This window comes from Homalodisca vitripennis, chromosome 8, assembly GCF_021130785.1.
Source record: "Homalodisca vitripennis isolate AUS2020 chromosome 8, UT_GWSS_2.1, whole genome shotgun sequence".
Classification (NCBI taxonomy): domain Eukaryota; kingdom Metazoa; phylum Arthropoda; class Insecta; order Hemiptera; family Cicadellidae; genus Homalodisca; species Homalodisca vitripennis.
Genome location: NC_060214.1, coordinates 103,860,396 through 103,876,656, shown reverse-complemented (window position 1 = coordinate 103,876,656; position 16,261 = coordinate 103,860,396). Strand labels below are relative to the sequence as shown.

Here is a 16,261-nt window from a genome sequence, read left to right as displayed (position 1 = left end):
CAGTAGAAATGAAATTAAAATATACTACAAAATTTAAATATAGAAGATATTAATGAGTATTTTGTAGAAATTGGAAATTATTGCACAGTTGTCGAAACTGTGATAAATTATTTAAAAAATTAAGTGGGAAATGAATCTATAGCTACTTTAATTTTTCGCCAGTATCTGTGCACGATAAAATTGCTACTGTGCACTTAATGAAATGAAAATTAGAGCAGCTATCAGTCACAATCTGTCTATTCATATGATGAAAGCTGTGAGTCCGTTTGCTTTAGAGAAGTCATCAAGCATCTAGTGAATAAATCATTATTAAGTCGGAAATTTCAAAAAAATGTAAGGCTAACATTGTCCACTACCAAAGGGGGCTGTCCCTAAAAGTTTCTATCACTTAAAAAGGCATATAAATAGTGCCAGGCATATCAAAGGTTTTAGAAAAGATCACCTTGCGCCGAGTAGTAGTTTACATGTAGCATTAAAAATATTACCAACGGGCAATCTGGGTTTAAAAAAATCACAGCACATCCTGGTGAATTTATTTATTGAATTAATTTATGCAAATATTGAGGGAAAATATAGCTCTTTGGTGGTAATATATTATTTGTAGACTTTTGACTTTATTAGTCATAAATTTGTGACTGTTTATGTCTATACCCATGGTTTTGGCAAAGATTCAATTGAATGGATCACGACCTATTTAGATGACAGATAGCAGTTAGCACGGTTGAGAAGTGAAACTTTAGCTGCACTAGCAAAACATTGACGAGTTTTTCAAGGAAGCTGCATGAGTCCCACGTTGTTCAATTTATACAACTCTGACCTACCTAGTTGTATGCGGAACAGCACTACCCGTCAATATGTGGATCAAAGTCTGACCTTTTCTTGCCGTTGACATTAAAACAGTTATGTGGGAAAATGCATACCGAATAAATCTACAATTTTTACATTCGTTCACAATACCACATTCAGACATACAATCTTTACATTCATCCATACCACTCACTCGACAATTCCCTTCAACGCCAACGCCAGTGTCAGTCTTCTAGATTGGAGGTCTCTCAACTATAATTCAAAAACTTGTCGACGCTGTAGAATGCTTTAGATGCTAAAAAGCGCTTCAGACGAGTTTTTAACGCCTTGGGCGTTTGTACGTTTTTCATGGAATCGGGCAATCTTTTGATGAAACGGACACCTGCCTGCGAGGGTAGGTGTTCATAAACCACCGTTGTGTGTCGCCCAGTACGGTAGTTTTCTCTGCTTCTCGTTTCGTATTCATGTACGTCTCGGCCCCTAGTCAGAGCACATTTTGACTAACAGAATTAAACTGCCTCCAAGAGAATATAGAGATATGGTAGAATCAAAAGCTGCAATTGTTTGAAGCTGGTCGGCACGACTCTCTAAGTTCATGTTGGCGATTGTTCTGATAGCTTTCTTTTGAAGCCTGAAAACTCTTAAAATTTGATTGTTTGAACAGGCTCCCCACAAAATCACTCCGTAAAATATTTGGGTAAATCAGGTAGTAATACGCCGCCATCAACACCTGACTTGAGCAGTATTTGGCTAAAGATCTTAAAACATAAACATCAGATGTTAAATTTAAACAACTTAATCAATGTGAACATCCCATGTCAAACCTCGATCAAGGTATATTCCAAGGAATTTGGAGGAGTACACTTCTTCTAATGTGGAGTCTCCCAGCATGATGGAAGGCCACACCCAAAGTCCATTGGTCGCAGGGCAAAATTCAGAAAATTAGATTATTGAGGTTGAGTGTATGAAAGTGTTGGATACAGTTGTTAAGGTCACAAAAAGCTCTTTTGTTCCGAAACTTCTTTTGATTTTTCGTTAAAACAGAGAGTCGAGTCATCAGCATACTGCAAGATATTCCCGTACAGAAGTGATCACTCGATGTCATTGACATAGACCAGAAAAAGGATTGGACTGAGGATGGAGCCTTGAGGAACTCCATTTCTCAAATCCATTGGACTTGATAGGTGAGAGTAATTTGGACAGTGTGTGTCTATGACTTGGAAATGATTTAATCCACAACAGGGGCACTCCTCGAATGCCATGAGATTCCAGTTTTTCAAGAAGTGTATTTAGGTCAACACAGTCGAATGCTTTGGATAAGTCGAGAAACACACTTATGGTGAGATTCCGACCCTCTAAACCCTATACAACTATTTCGACCAGACTAACCACTGCGTCTACCGTCCATTTTCCCGTTCTGAATCCAAATTGGTCTTCAGAGAGCTGGTTGTGTTTGCTAAGAAAACGAAGCATTCTTGTCAAAAATAGTTTTTCAAAAGTCTTGCTCACGGTTGGCAAATTGACCGATTATTGTTAAGGGAGCATGGGTCATCTTTTTTTAAAATGGGATATACTTTAGCATTTTTCAGGAGGGATGGGGAAAACTCCTGTTTGAAAAGACAGGTTTACTATTTGAGTCAGAGGGCTCACAATATGCTTTGCACATGTTTTCAAATTCCACATAGACAATAAATTTATAGATAGGTTGATTTTTTGGCCGGGAGCTGCTGAATAATTTTTTCTAACTCTTCCTCAAGTACAGGTGCCAGGTATCATTCATTCTACTGGACTACGTCTTCGCGTGTGATTAACCTGGGGCTCTGATGGCCGAGGACCTCGCCAACAAGCAACAGACGCAAAAAATCTATTAAACTTATGAGCGATTTCAGCTTCATCCTGCACCAAGGTTTCTCCAATTTTGATTTTGATATGTTGGTGAACTTTATTTTTATTGTTAATAATGTCCAAAACGGTTTTGGAAACATTTTTAGAAGAAAGAAGTTTTTTCAGACATTATATGATTTCAACGCTTGGATCACTTTTCGGTAGATTCTTTTGCTGTTTCGGAAATAAAGTTTGAAATTTTCATTTGAATCTGATCTATAAATTTCGGAAAGGAATTTTAGTTTATCTTTTGAAACCAATATTCCTTTCGTGAACCATGTATCTCTTGTCTTTTTTGGCATATGTTAATTGTTTTTGGAGAGCAGCATAGATTTATATTAAAATTTAGGCAGTTATTGAATGCCTGGAACTGCTGTTCTACTGTTTCGCATGAATTTAGAAAATACCATTGTTCTTTAAAAAAGAGAGGCATTTAGGAGAGCAATGTTGCTAGGCTTCATGTCTCTTATTGTTTTATTAATTTTAGGCTCCCTCTCGATTTATTATCCTATAATTAATTATAGCTATTATTACAGATGACTATCAGCTTCACTTATCGTGTTATTCTAAACTCATTGAAGAGGCTCTTGTACAGATCATTGCTTATCTTCAACGTGTCAATTAATAATGATCATAAGCTAAATATATAGAAATTTAATGTGCTCCATCTAGTGTCTCAAATTGTTGTACAGAATCTCAGATAGAGTGGCGTAAGAGTTGAACTTGGTAGTAGGTGCTTTTTGCTTACCACCAAATTTGAGACCTTAGGTCTCATACTTGGCAATGACCTTACATTTTCTGATCACGTCACTCACAATTTAGTGACCTATGACAGGCTGAAAGGTCTGTATGGATTTTTAAATATGCTGCCAGAATCTTCCAAGTTGCAGCTTATGCAGTTTCTGTTTTTTCAGTATTCTTCCAAGCTTTTTTCAACAGCATATCGAGGGAGGACATAACTACAAAACGCAGCATTACGCTATGTTTAAAATTTGAAACGTTTTGAGCACATGTCCTCCTATCGGCTTGATGATAATATGCTTCAAATGGAAACTCTGTGCCGGGCATTGACCAACTCCATGATGCATCCTGTAAAATTCCAGAGTATGGAGAGACGCAGTATCTATGCGAGAGACTATGATGCCACAATGAGGTGTCTCAGCTTAGCACCCGCCATGATAAACAGCTCAACTACCGAAAAGTGAGGCTGAAGGTGGGAAGGAGAAGCTTCTCATATTACGATCCCACCAATTATAATGGCATCCTAAAAGTTGAAGGAATCTTTTCAGTTTAAAATTTAAAAGACATCTAAAGGCGTTGTACCTGACTATTTGATAAGGATTATTTATTTCATTTGGTAACAATATTAGTCATAAGTATGATGAATGACATTGAGTAGTGTTCTGTAAACCAGAAATATTTCTGAGAAACGCTCGCAATAAAAGGAATTTAAATTTATTTATGCGTTTAAATGTACTAGCAACCCACCCGCTACTTCGTTAGCGTCTTTTATGATTTCTTATGATTTTATTTTATTTACAACTTCTTATATCAGAAAGATAGATGCATGTCACCGCTGACTTCATTGTACACGAGCCGCGCCGTGCCGTACCGGCCAGCCCCGACCCGTGATAGGGCATACAAATAGTTGCCCATGCGTAAAACATTCTTTTCGTATATCAATTTCAACTAATTTGAATGTTTGGCCCTGGGATTTGTTTATTGTTAGTGCAAAAGAAATTTATACTGGAAATTGGAGCCTTTTGAAGGGTATAGGCAAATCAGTAGGGATCATGGGTATTCTTGGTATATATATATATATATTATATAGATATATATATACATATATTATATATAAATATATATATATATATATATATATAATAAGTTTGAAAATAATACTCTTACAACAATAACATAATCAATATCAAGTTACTTATGTGTGTTATATAATATGATTTGGTTGAATGTATCTGAGGCTTTCTAATTGAGGCGTATCTGAAGGCTTCGGTTTAGGGCTTTTATTATTATTAACGTTCATTATTAATTTACTACAGTTATTATACAAGTGATTAGCTTATTTTTTGTAATAAAAATACATACTTTAAATACTACAGTTAAGTGCGGTTATTTATTTTTATTTTCATATCTTCTTTAATTAGTAACGTTAGACTAGTAACCGCGCAACCAGGAATATTTTTTACTTGTAGTAAATCACATATACATGTAAAAACAAATATTTCACAGATAAATTCTAAGAAGCTAGCTTCTGCTTGAGGTTGGCTATAAGCTTATTGGCGCCAACTGTGTTGACTTTATCGAAGTCCTTCATGGTTGACTTGCAGCGAGCAAACCATTGTTTGGTCAGCGGGAATTTGTCGCCAGCCGGGACAAACACCTGCGGGCAAAATATGACAAAGATTAGCTATTTATAAAAAAGGAGATTATAACAAAAAAATTACAAATTTTGTTTAAAACATTTAAATAGGAATATTTTTCATGTTTAACTTTTAACACTCATGAGTGTTCTAGAAACATTTTTAAGAGCAAACTTCAGTTGTAGAACTGAATTTTAATAAGTCTATACGTTATAGTAAAAAATAAAATAAAAAGTTTTAAAACGCCTACAAAATTCTGACTTTATAAGTAAAGATATTGCTTTTAATTTATTACAGTTAAACTGACAAAATTTGTAACCACTTAAAAGTATCACTCATCAACATGCGCAAACCCATGTAAAAGAATATGTTTGGATATTAGACCCTTAAGCTTTCCACGAACTAAACTTTTTTAAAGTATGTTTAAGTACTTTAAATTTAAAGTTATAGAATATAACCACAAAATGTGCAATATAATATTACAAAATCCTTAAAAATAATAAAGAGAGTAAGGAGCACGACAGTATAAGATTATGAAAATATTGGCATCCCGAGATAAAAAGGCTATATTATCAGTGATTGATTACATTTATCGCTCATTGGTTCAGCCAATCATGATGGCCCTCTCTACTTATTTTTATAAGCAGATAGAATTGGTGGCTCTGCCAGTTTCGGTTTAATATCTGTAGACAGCACACGATTCTCAATAACGATGCTGTGAAGTTATTAATTTTGTTCCAACTGTTTAAACAAGATATGAATCTGAAAACTTACATGTTGGCCATTACCGGTCGTATAGCCCTATTTACTAAGCTTTTAACCTACGTATGAGACATTCCGATTATAGAGATTTGACACCTTCTCACAAAACAGTTGGTTGTAAAACTTGCCAAAATATTACCTTTATCTTAGTAAGTCAAATGTATTTTTGACGTCTGGCAATGTAATGTGAAATTATCAGTAACTTTCTCAGGACAGCCATCTTTAATGTGAAGTCTATTCAAATTTATGATGTATCTATCCTCTTCGTCAGGGGTATTACCTCCCGCACCACTACCCCGTTACATGACGAAGAGGATAGATTCCAACCCTCGAAAAGTTATGCTTTACATTTTGTAACATATAGCAATGGCAAATGTTCGAAGTCCTGTTATCCTTTCAAACCTTCCATTGTCAATAACGAACTTTAAACAAAAAATCCTAAAGGGTGTATTAACGATTATTCCCGAAAAACAACGATAAACGAAAAAAACTGTTACTCTTTAGGAGTTTTCTAAATAAATAAATACAGTTACTTCCTGCATTACCTCATACACATCCATGAAAGTTACATAGCTGTAGTCGGCCAGGGTCAAATGGTCTCCAGCAATGAATTTATGTCCTGTTAGCAGCTTTTCCACATTTTCCTGGACCTCTTTCATTTTTTCCAGAGCCTCTTGAGTTGGCTTTGCGGTAGAGAACAGCACAGGTCTCTGAAAAATAGTATTTTCAGCCATAGTTGAAGTACGTATTGGTTTCGTCCTACTCATGTATGTTAGTTTGACAAACTACCGAAAAGCACTTAGTATCAGAAATTGTTATCTTATCTTATTTAGTCTCGGAATTTACGTAGCTATTCCGGAAAAATTTAGTAATTATTATTAGTAATGAAGACGCCCCAAGATCATTTCAAGTTGCTTTTACTGTATAAGGTCATTTACTTTTCCGCTATAAGAAGGATCTGTCACTGTTTCATCGCCTATTGTATCCAACATTGCTCTAATGCAAGTAATTTAATATGAAAAACAAACTTTACGGAACATGTATATTATTTATTTTTCCACAATGGTGCACTGTACTCACCGCAGCCATTTTCAAGGCGCAGAAGACGTCGTTGCTGTAGTGAAGCCTCTGGTCTACGATGGCTCTCTTCTGGAGGTCCTTCGGGTAGAGAGAGTCGTCCTTGCCATACTTGGACACCAGGTAGGTGTTGATTGGTTGGCTGTGAAATTTGACTATTTTAGCGATCACATTACATTGGTTAAAGATAACAATAAAAAGAAATGTGGTCTTAGTAGTTGATATAATTGCTACGTACAAAACTTAGTAACAAAACAAAGTTTTGACGCACGTAGGATGATTCAATATGGATTGTAAATTATTGATGTTGAATAGTAAATACTTATGTTTCAGCATTGGCAAACTAATTGATAAAATTACGGTAAGTTTTTGGTATTCTTGGTGATCTTTCCGAGTATAAAGGATGTATTATAATTCTTCTGTTTTTTTTTAGCATATAAATTTAACCCTTATAAAGAATTTTATCCGTATAAAATTTCTGTTTTTTTCTAATTTACCAATTTTTCAACAAGTTGTTCAAAATATAACTAACTATCAATGTAAAACTATTAAAATATATCTAATGGGGTATTGCTATATGAACAGTTTAAATTCATACACAGGTTTTCTCTCTGCATTTTATTTAACAATTCGACTTTTAAGCGATTTTGTTAATTTTTAATTACATTTAAACACATAAACTAATATTTAAAACTTTTATTTTTGTGAGGCCTTTTGATAGCAAGGCTATCTTCGTCACACTTTTGTGATGTCTCTGACGAAAATAGCCTTGCTGTCGAAAGGCCTCATAAAAATAAAAATTTTAAATATTGGTTTATGTGTTTAAATTAATGTAGTTAACAGTAGTCAATACAAGCTCCATCTTCAACAATTTTTGCATGTTTTTGCACCTTTAAAAATAGCCTTGTGGGAGCCATCAAGCAATTTTATTGTACTAAAGAGAGCGTCAATGATAGCCGTTACGTTTCCAGATGGCAAGGCCGTAATGTTGATCCCCATTCCCCTTTGCTTCTTGGTCAACAGCATATAGCCTTTCCCCCATGGTACCTTCCGGTTATTGCAGCATCTAAATTTGATGCTGTCACAGATTTGACTCCCTAAATCAGAATCTGGATCAATTGCACCTTGTAAGACAATGAGAACACTTCATCTAAATACTTTTTTTCATAATAGGTGTCTCTGATGTCGAAACAGTGCAAAGAATATGTTTTGAATTTCTTCTTCGCCGACTTGTTTGGACCTCTTCAGACGAACATTGGCTCCAGATTTCTGCATTCAAGTCTGTGACAATGTCAGATTTCAGAACGCTGCAATAAGTGGAAGGTAAAATAAAGCTGAACTCGACATTCATGTTGAATCAACCCTTTCCACCATAGCTACACTATCTATAATATATATAATCATACATAGTATAGATATTAAAATCTGATAATAACGATCTTAATATATTGTGTAATATAACGAAACATTTTCGAGAGATAATAAAGTATTTAGACTAGATATTTATAAATACGTATATTCTGTATGTCGGCCGTAGTCAATTATTTTTTTCACGTATATTACATTATTTTGAAACTTTATCCAATTTGTTCTGGACAGAGTGACACTATTCTCACGTAACTTTATCCAATTTGTTCTGGACAGAGTGACACTATTCTCACGTAACTCTATCCAATTTGTTCTGGACAGAGTGACACTATTCTCACGTAACTCTATCCAATTTGTTCTGGACAGAGTGACACTATTCTCACGTAACTCTATCCAATTTGTTCTGGACAGAGTGACACTATTCTCACGTAACTCTATCCAATTTGTTCTGGACAGAGGGACACTATTCTCACGTAACTTTATCCAAATTTGTTCTGGACAGAGTGACACTATTCTCACGTAACTTTATCCAATTTGTTCTGGACAGAGTGACACTATTCTCACGTAAATTTATCCAATTTTTTCTGGACAGAGTGATACTATTCTCACGTAACTCTATCCAATTTTGTTCCCACTTCACTTGTTGAATGTGTTGTTTTCAATATTTTATTTTAAATATGAATTAATTAAACAAAAACTCTCACCTTCCCCAAAGAATGAAGCCATTATCGTCAACAGCTGGAATAGTGTGAAGTGGATTTATCTATAACAAAATAACATATTTTAGGAAAATGTTTTGAAATATTTGGTTTTTGTCAGAGCATATCGAAGGGGAGGGGCCGGCAAGCTTGCTTCGAGCTCCGTGGTTGTAAACTAAAGCAGAAAGCATGATAGTAATACAGCCTCAGTCTATGCACACGTGTAATAAAATATGCTTCTACATAAATATTGTATTGTTACAATATTACTAATATTTTTTTCATTATATTAACTTGTATAATTTATGATGGTTACGTTTAGCCTGAGTACCAGCAACCCTAGAAGCGACTCTGGTTTAGGTATTAAATATTAAAAAGGTAAAGGTAAAGATTAAATATTAGGTAGATTAACTAATTATTATAACGCTTTTTCAAACAAGTTTATCTATATAAGAAATGTGACTAACCTTCAGAAAATCAGGAGATAAATGCTCATTGCTAAACAAGTCTACTTCCTTGTGCTCTGCGGTTAAACCAAGGGCATGAATGACCAAATCTACAGAACGAGTCGGAGGACTGGTTTCCGTGTAGTAGAGAACCAGAGGCATGACTGCTCCTGGGGAGAGAACCAGTTTAATTACACCATAAAATACTTTACACAATAAGGCTATAAAATATTTACGAGTACTTATTCTATTACGTTTCAAAGTTTAACTATGTTGTAAACAATCTGAAGATATTGATAATGAGAAAGGAATGCATGCGGGCGGATTTTGTCTAGGTTGTTTACTGGCTGAGCGTTAGCGAATGGAGCTCATTGGAGCTCAAGCGAATGGAACTCATGGAGCTGGCAAATTGTATTTCTGTATGTCTGCTAGTCTGTCTATTTGTGTATGTTCTGTCTATCCGTATGGTATCTTGAAAAAGAACTGAATTATATAGACCTGAAATGTTGATGAAGCTTCATTTGTTTATAGACAATTGCTCTGAGTATAAAGATGATGTATATCACTTCATGGAATTTGGATAGGTGTTAATATTTTTACATTAGTCTTACAGGTAACCATGATGGCAACGGGAAGATAATAAAATAAATATGTCATCATTGTGAGAACTAACCAATGAGATTTTAAAACGTGAAATTTTTGTTCTTAGAGTCAAAGAACAAAAAAAGTCAATTTTAAAAGTCCAAGTGATTTGGTTTAATAGAAGCTTATCACTCAGTACGCTGTATGGTAGTCCATAATTAATTTCTTTCTGTATAATTGTCTGTCTTTAAGTCCGCAAGACATCGACAGAGGATTAACTTGGGAAGAACACATTGATGAGATTAGTTTAAAAATTACAAGTTGGTTTTACGTTTGCGCTACTTAGCAAAAAGTCATTATATTCTTTTGAGATTCTGATAAACGACATATCAAGGGGCTAATCTATTCCGAATTTCTCTATTAGACACGATTGTGGCGTGGGTGTACACAAATCAATATGAAAACAGCCATTTCTAACATGAAGCAAGAAACTTTTTTCCTGGGACCTTGGGACGACTTAGTCTGCCCTGTCTCTAACCCATCTTACCCAGTGTGGTTAGTGTGTTAGAGAAACTACATCTCCATACATCGGTATCACTGTAGCAACTGTGGGTTCTATTGGAAGGTATAAACCAACCATAAGTCCCTCATGGGAATTGTTACTTAAACTAATGGATTTATATAATATTTAAATATATTAAACTAATAAATAATAAGTATTTAATACAATTTACTACAATTTTCGATCTGCTAAACAGCTATAATCATTCTTTATGCTGATAAAACATAAAACAGATTGATAATCATACTGTCTGTTTGCAAAATGTCATTCAAAAATATGTTTTAATTTGTATAAGACACATACATACACATACACACACATATGTGTGTTTATATATAAAGCTATTCGGTCAGTGCTCTTGTGACCTATCAAAGATATCTGACTGTTGAGAACACAAACTGTTCCTAATCAATAGAACTTCCGGATCGTCGGCTGTCTCCATTATAACCCTAGAGTTATTTGGTAGATTAAATATTCCTTCCGGCTTATTCGTAAGAAGTACATACATGTAGCTTTAAAAACGCGAAACTTACTCAACTTGCTCACGAAAATAGCCAAAGAAGGGCGAAAATTATGAGCGGGCTCTTAAATACTTCCCTTTCCAATCAACTTTTCAAAAAATCCGCGGTGTTCTCTCATTGGTCCAGCTGTATCAAACAAGGAGAACAATACTCGCAACAAGACAAGTTCTAATCAATTCAAGGCAGTCAACCTGCCTTTCCTAACAATTTAAAACTTACCAGTACTAACTTGCCAAAGGATTACATGTTCGTTTTTACAATGACTTTTCACAATGTAATCTAAAATTAAATCCCAATATTTCGATCCCAAAATTTTCATTTAATCTAAGTTTTAATTTTAAAAAAAATAAATCAATGTAGCTTTAAAAACGCTACAATACATTTTGTGAACACTGTAGTATTATTAATTTATTCTTATTGGATTAACATTATATTCAATATCCCAAAAACTATTTGATAAAAAACAAATTGTATATAACAAAAGGTTTAAGAAATCTTGTAAGCATTCTAAAATATGTTTTCTTTTTTTCTCTAGGTTTATAAATAACTGAGTTGTGATTGTTATTGTTTTCGTTTGAACGACCGCCATATTGAAACGAAATAGCGTACCAAGCTGGCTAACATATTTATAAAATAAATTTTGTACCAAGTTTGACCTTGTTTCAGCATTCCAATCGCCTATTTTTCCTTTGTTTGAAGGTTATTTTTGACGATGGAAGGATTGTGAAGGAAACAGGATTTTTCCGGACATTTGCCATCGTTCAGTGAAACAAGAAATCAGTAACACTACGTTTCGAGATCTGCAATCTGATCTCTTCTTCAGGTAAAGAACTAACCTAATACATCATTACAAACTAGGTTAAAATAAACAAATCTTACCAAAGCGTTGTGGCACGCCTAAGTCAGGAATCACAACCTACATGTTGTTTGTCAACTTCACTAACTCTATAAACATGCACTTAATAAAAAAAACTATACAAAACACTAATCATTAAAACTTAACTACGGAATACAGGTCACAATACGTCTTCACTCGTCTACTAACCACCTACGACGTGGTTTCCGCCTATTTTTGGTGATAGAAAAATTGTACGGGATTTATAGTCTTGCCTCTAGTACCGTTCGAGTGCAAAAAACTGGTTATTTACAGTATGAAATTTTACAAGGATTCCAGAATACATTTTTGTGTTTTCTCAGCTTCATAAGTAACGGAATTGTCATTTTTTAAAGTTTCAACGTCCGCCATAGTGAAGCGAAAAAAAGACTAAGCTGGCCAAGGGGCCTCAGCCGAGATATTTACAAGATAAATTTTGTACCAAGTTTCAACTTATGTGGGCTTTTTTGGAACAGTTATCGTTGCTGCAAGCTGACCTTAATGTTGGCAAAATTCTGAAATGAGCTGAAGCCGGTGTTTGATGATAGAAATTAAGTTTTATAGGAATTAAGGCAGACTTATCTGAATTTAAAAAACTTTTTTACTTCCAGGACATTTTTGCTTAATCGTTTTAGATAAGGCGAAAATGTACTGTTTTTGTATAAATGCTTATACTCTTCAAACGTTAAGTACTTTGGATTTGGGCTATGAAATTGGTCTCCCCGTTATCGAGCTTAGGGGAACTGGTCAGCCATTCTAAATTTTTTAAGTAGTTGAAAGTAATAAATTATGTGCTTTCACGCGATTTATGGTGGTTACACGGCCTACAATAGAGTTTTTGAATGAGGTTTTAGGTTCTAGCATAAAAAGAAGTCATCAAAAATGTGTACTCTGAGTAAGTCATTACCAAAGGGGGTTAGAACAACAAGGTGTTCTGATTAACTTAAGAGTACTTGACCAAAGACAGTGATCTTTATCAGCAGAATAAGTAGATCAGGCGTTTTAATTTACCCAGGAAATTAGCTGAGCATACCTCAGGGAGAGTATTAATGAGTTTTAAAGTAAGAGAGCGTTCTTTTCTGAAGGGAGTTTTTATAAGAATAAGTTTAAAACTTTCGTCCCCAGACCTAAACAGTTAAATTTAATTAACAGTATAATTTAACTGCACAGTAAAATTTAGTTACTACGCTTTTATGTGTATCAATGTTACTCAAAAGAATTTAAGCGATCAGCCCCGTGTGCATCAAACTGACCCTCCCCCCTCAAAAAAATCAGTTTTTCTTTGAACTATGCAGCATTTAGATTCAAAGCTACAATAGAAACTCACTGTGCACTTGGTTTGAGGGCTTTGGGCCTACAGGACACGTTAATGTGATCAGTACATTGGTGCTTGAAAATTTTAGTATTTTGGCTCCCTAATTAGTCATCGCCCTTGCAGTGCATATGATTGTGTTTTATCTATGCACATAGCAGCTTTTATACAGTATATGTAATTATTGCTAAAGGGGACATCACTAATAGTAATGAATGAACTTTAGAAGCTGACCATGTTTCCCACAAAATAAATGATACACTAGGCACACAAGGAGGTAGGTGTACCACCCAAGAGATGATGAACCAGTAGTAATAGCCTAATGTTTAGACGTGTATATTAATAATTATTTGGGCCAATAATGTTATCTTGTATGACAGACGGAATAAAAAAAATCACAGTTTTCAAAATTTAAACTGCTTTATATTTGTCTTTGTGTATAAATTTGTTACAAGTATTTCATCCTCAGATTGTACAACTAATGGTTGGAGCGAAAAAGAATAAGAAGCATGAAATTTGCACTAAGAACTTATTTGAATTAAGAATATAAAGTGACTGGGCTCATATAACCTTTTGAACGGGAGGGATTTTGGGCTCAGAGGGTCATGTTCCGTAAAGGTATGCTGAAATTGTTACCAAGCCCTACCACAACGTAAAGTAATGCTCCATGCAAAATATTGTTGTTTGACTTTATAAGCCAAACAACTTTTGTATTTCAAGTTTTTATACATCAAATATAATTCAATAATTAGAATGAAAAATATCGTTTTAAGACTAAAAAAAAAAACAGATAATTAATTTTGGTTTTCAACAAAATGCTTGGCTTACAAGATCTAAGTATACCTATAATTAAGTTATGTACATTTTTATTGTTATATAAACTGTATTGCTTTGAAAGGAATCAGAATAAATCGTACCTATGGACCCTGGTACACTTATGGGGAAACCGTTGGGTTCACTATTCTAGGATAATCCGTCCCCTCACGATCGATTTTGAGCCACATTATAAGAAACACCTTACAAAACCCTGCTTATACAAGGTGTAACAAAATTCTCTACGCAAATTTTAGGATATTGTTCCATGAACGAAGAGGTGCTAGAAACTAAACACAATTAACGGTCTCTCTCTTTTAGTTTACCGTATGTCTATCTGTATGTGGTTTTTATTTTTTATTTTAGAAACCAGTCAAGATAAAAGGAACTCAATTTTGGTACGAATATTTTTATTCCAGATTGATTTTATTGATTTTCTCAAACCAAGAGAAGATTTTACATTATATTATGATAAAGCGTTTCAAAATGGCGGCCGGTTGTTTCTAACGCTTCATACCGTAAACATTAATAAGATTATGAAACTTTGTAAAGAATCATGGAAGGTACAACATTACAATTACAAACATTTTAATCTCTATATCGTGACACTCGACCAGTACATAATGTAGATTTCAGATTTTAAAGGTTTATAATGCACGGCAAAATTTTCATTGTTTACATGTTTAAAGCATCACTCTGTATTACAAAAGTTAAAATGTTATATCTACATTATTTACTGACAGATTTTTATCATTTAGATATCTAAATTGTTTTAATTAGATTTGACAACTATTATTATTCTTTTAATCTTTTATAATCTTATTAGATATTACGGTGTTAATCTTTAAAACCTTTAAACTTCCGCCATATTGAAACATGATTCGATAATGTACTACTAATTTTTCTATTTATTTGAGAGCGATAATTGTAGCAAATTTGAGATTTTTAACTCTAAGTTTTACTGGTTGTTTAAATTAAAACGAAAACAAACAGCACACACAGACAGATAGACGGAAAACGAAAAGAGATAAAACGTTGTATTTAGTTTTTGGCTCCTCTTAGCTCATAGAACAATATCCTAAAGTTTGCGTTGGGAGTCTTCTTACACACTGAAAAGAAAACCAAAATTAGCAAAATTAAGTTACATATACAAGTACTTACTTTGGCTTTAAAACACTGAAATGTATGTTGAGTTAACAGTGCGGCTTGAAACACTAGCCGCTCAGTACAGCGTTATTGTGTTGCCTTGCCCTTGACCTTCAAACAAACCCGATTGTGATAATACTAATTAACAAGTTTCCATAATGAGATAATCTTCAACAACTGACTCCAAAGAAAAATAAATGTTGGCTGAGCGTTATCAAAACCACTAAGTTAGAGTGGTTGAAAAATAAGTTAATAAGTTGTCCTTTCTTTGTAAGATCCTAAACTATATTTTCTTTGAGTTCTCTTGTAACGTGTTATCACAATATGAACTTATTGAGTTTTTTTCAATTTCCTCACAAAGTATCGAAAATAAATCTAAAATCTGTTAAGTAGTCCCTGTTTGTGGGAAAAAACACTTAAAAAAAAACAGTCTGAGCTAGAGTTATTAAACTCGAAAATTTTTAAATTATAAGAAAGGAATGAATTTAAAAATTCTAACAAAATTTTATTTAAAATGAATTAATACATAAAATTAAACCTACAAAAGAAAGATGCGATACTAGATCAGAAACTCTCCACAGTTCATACTTTGGAGACATAATTTTGAAATTGGAATGTAACTTTACCCATGCTAAATTTAGAATGTAACTCCTCATTATACATTTCTGATTGGAAAAAAAATGATCCTTCCAAATGAAAGCACATGGACATTTTCACTGAGCTACAACCATATACAGATGACAACACGACGCCTCGATCGATCGATAGTCTCTATATATCTAGGTCGTGCCATATTACATGTCCATACATATCTAGGTCGTGCCCTATTACATGTCCATACATATCTAGGTTGTGCCCTATTACATGTCCATATATATCTAGGTCGTGCCCTATTACATGTCCATATATATCTAGGTTGCGCCATATTACATGTCCATACATTTCTAGGTCGTGCCATTTTACATGTCCATATATATCTTGGTCGTGCCCTATTACATGTCCATATATATCTAGGTCGTGCCATATTACAT

The 16,261-nt window shown here is 34.0% G+C and overlaps 1 protein-coding gene across 1 annotated transcript in view; it reads right to left on the bottom strand.

The window, feature by feature from the left end:
* Positions 1-15,353, bottom strand: part of LOC124368296 — a 29,473-nt gene extending 14,120 nt beyond the window's left edge. Inside the window, exons 1-6 of the mRNA XM_046825569.1 lie at positions 15,246-15,353; positions 9,442-9,590; positions 8,981-9,039; positions 6,912-7,050; positions 6,377-6,541; positions 4,955-5,089 (exon numbers count right to left, since the gene is read on the bottom strand). Coding sequence (XP_046681525.1) covers positions 4,955-5,089; positions 6,377-6,541; positions 6,912-7,050; positions 8,981-9,039; positions 9,442-9,582 — 639 coding nt within the window. The 5' untranslated portion in view covers positions 9,583-9,590; positions 15,246-15,353. The remainder of the gene's footprint in view (positions 1-4,954; positions 5,090-6,376; positions 6,542-6,911; positions 7,051-8,980; positions 9,040-9,441; positions 9,591-15,245) is intronic.
* Positions 15,354-16,261: the final 908 nt, after the last annotated feature.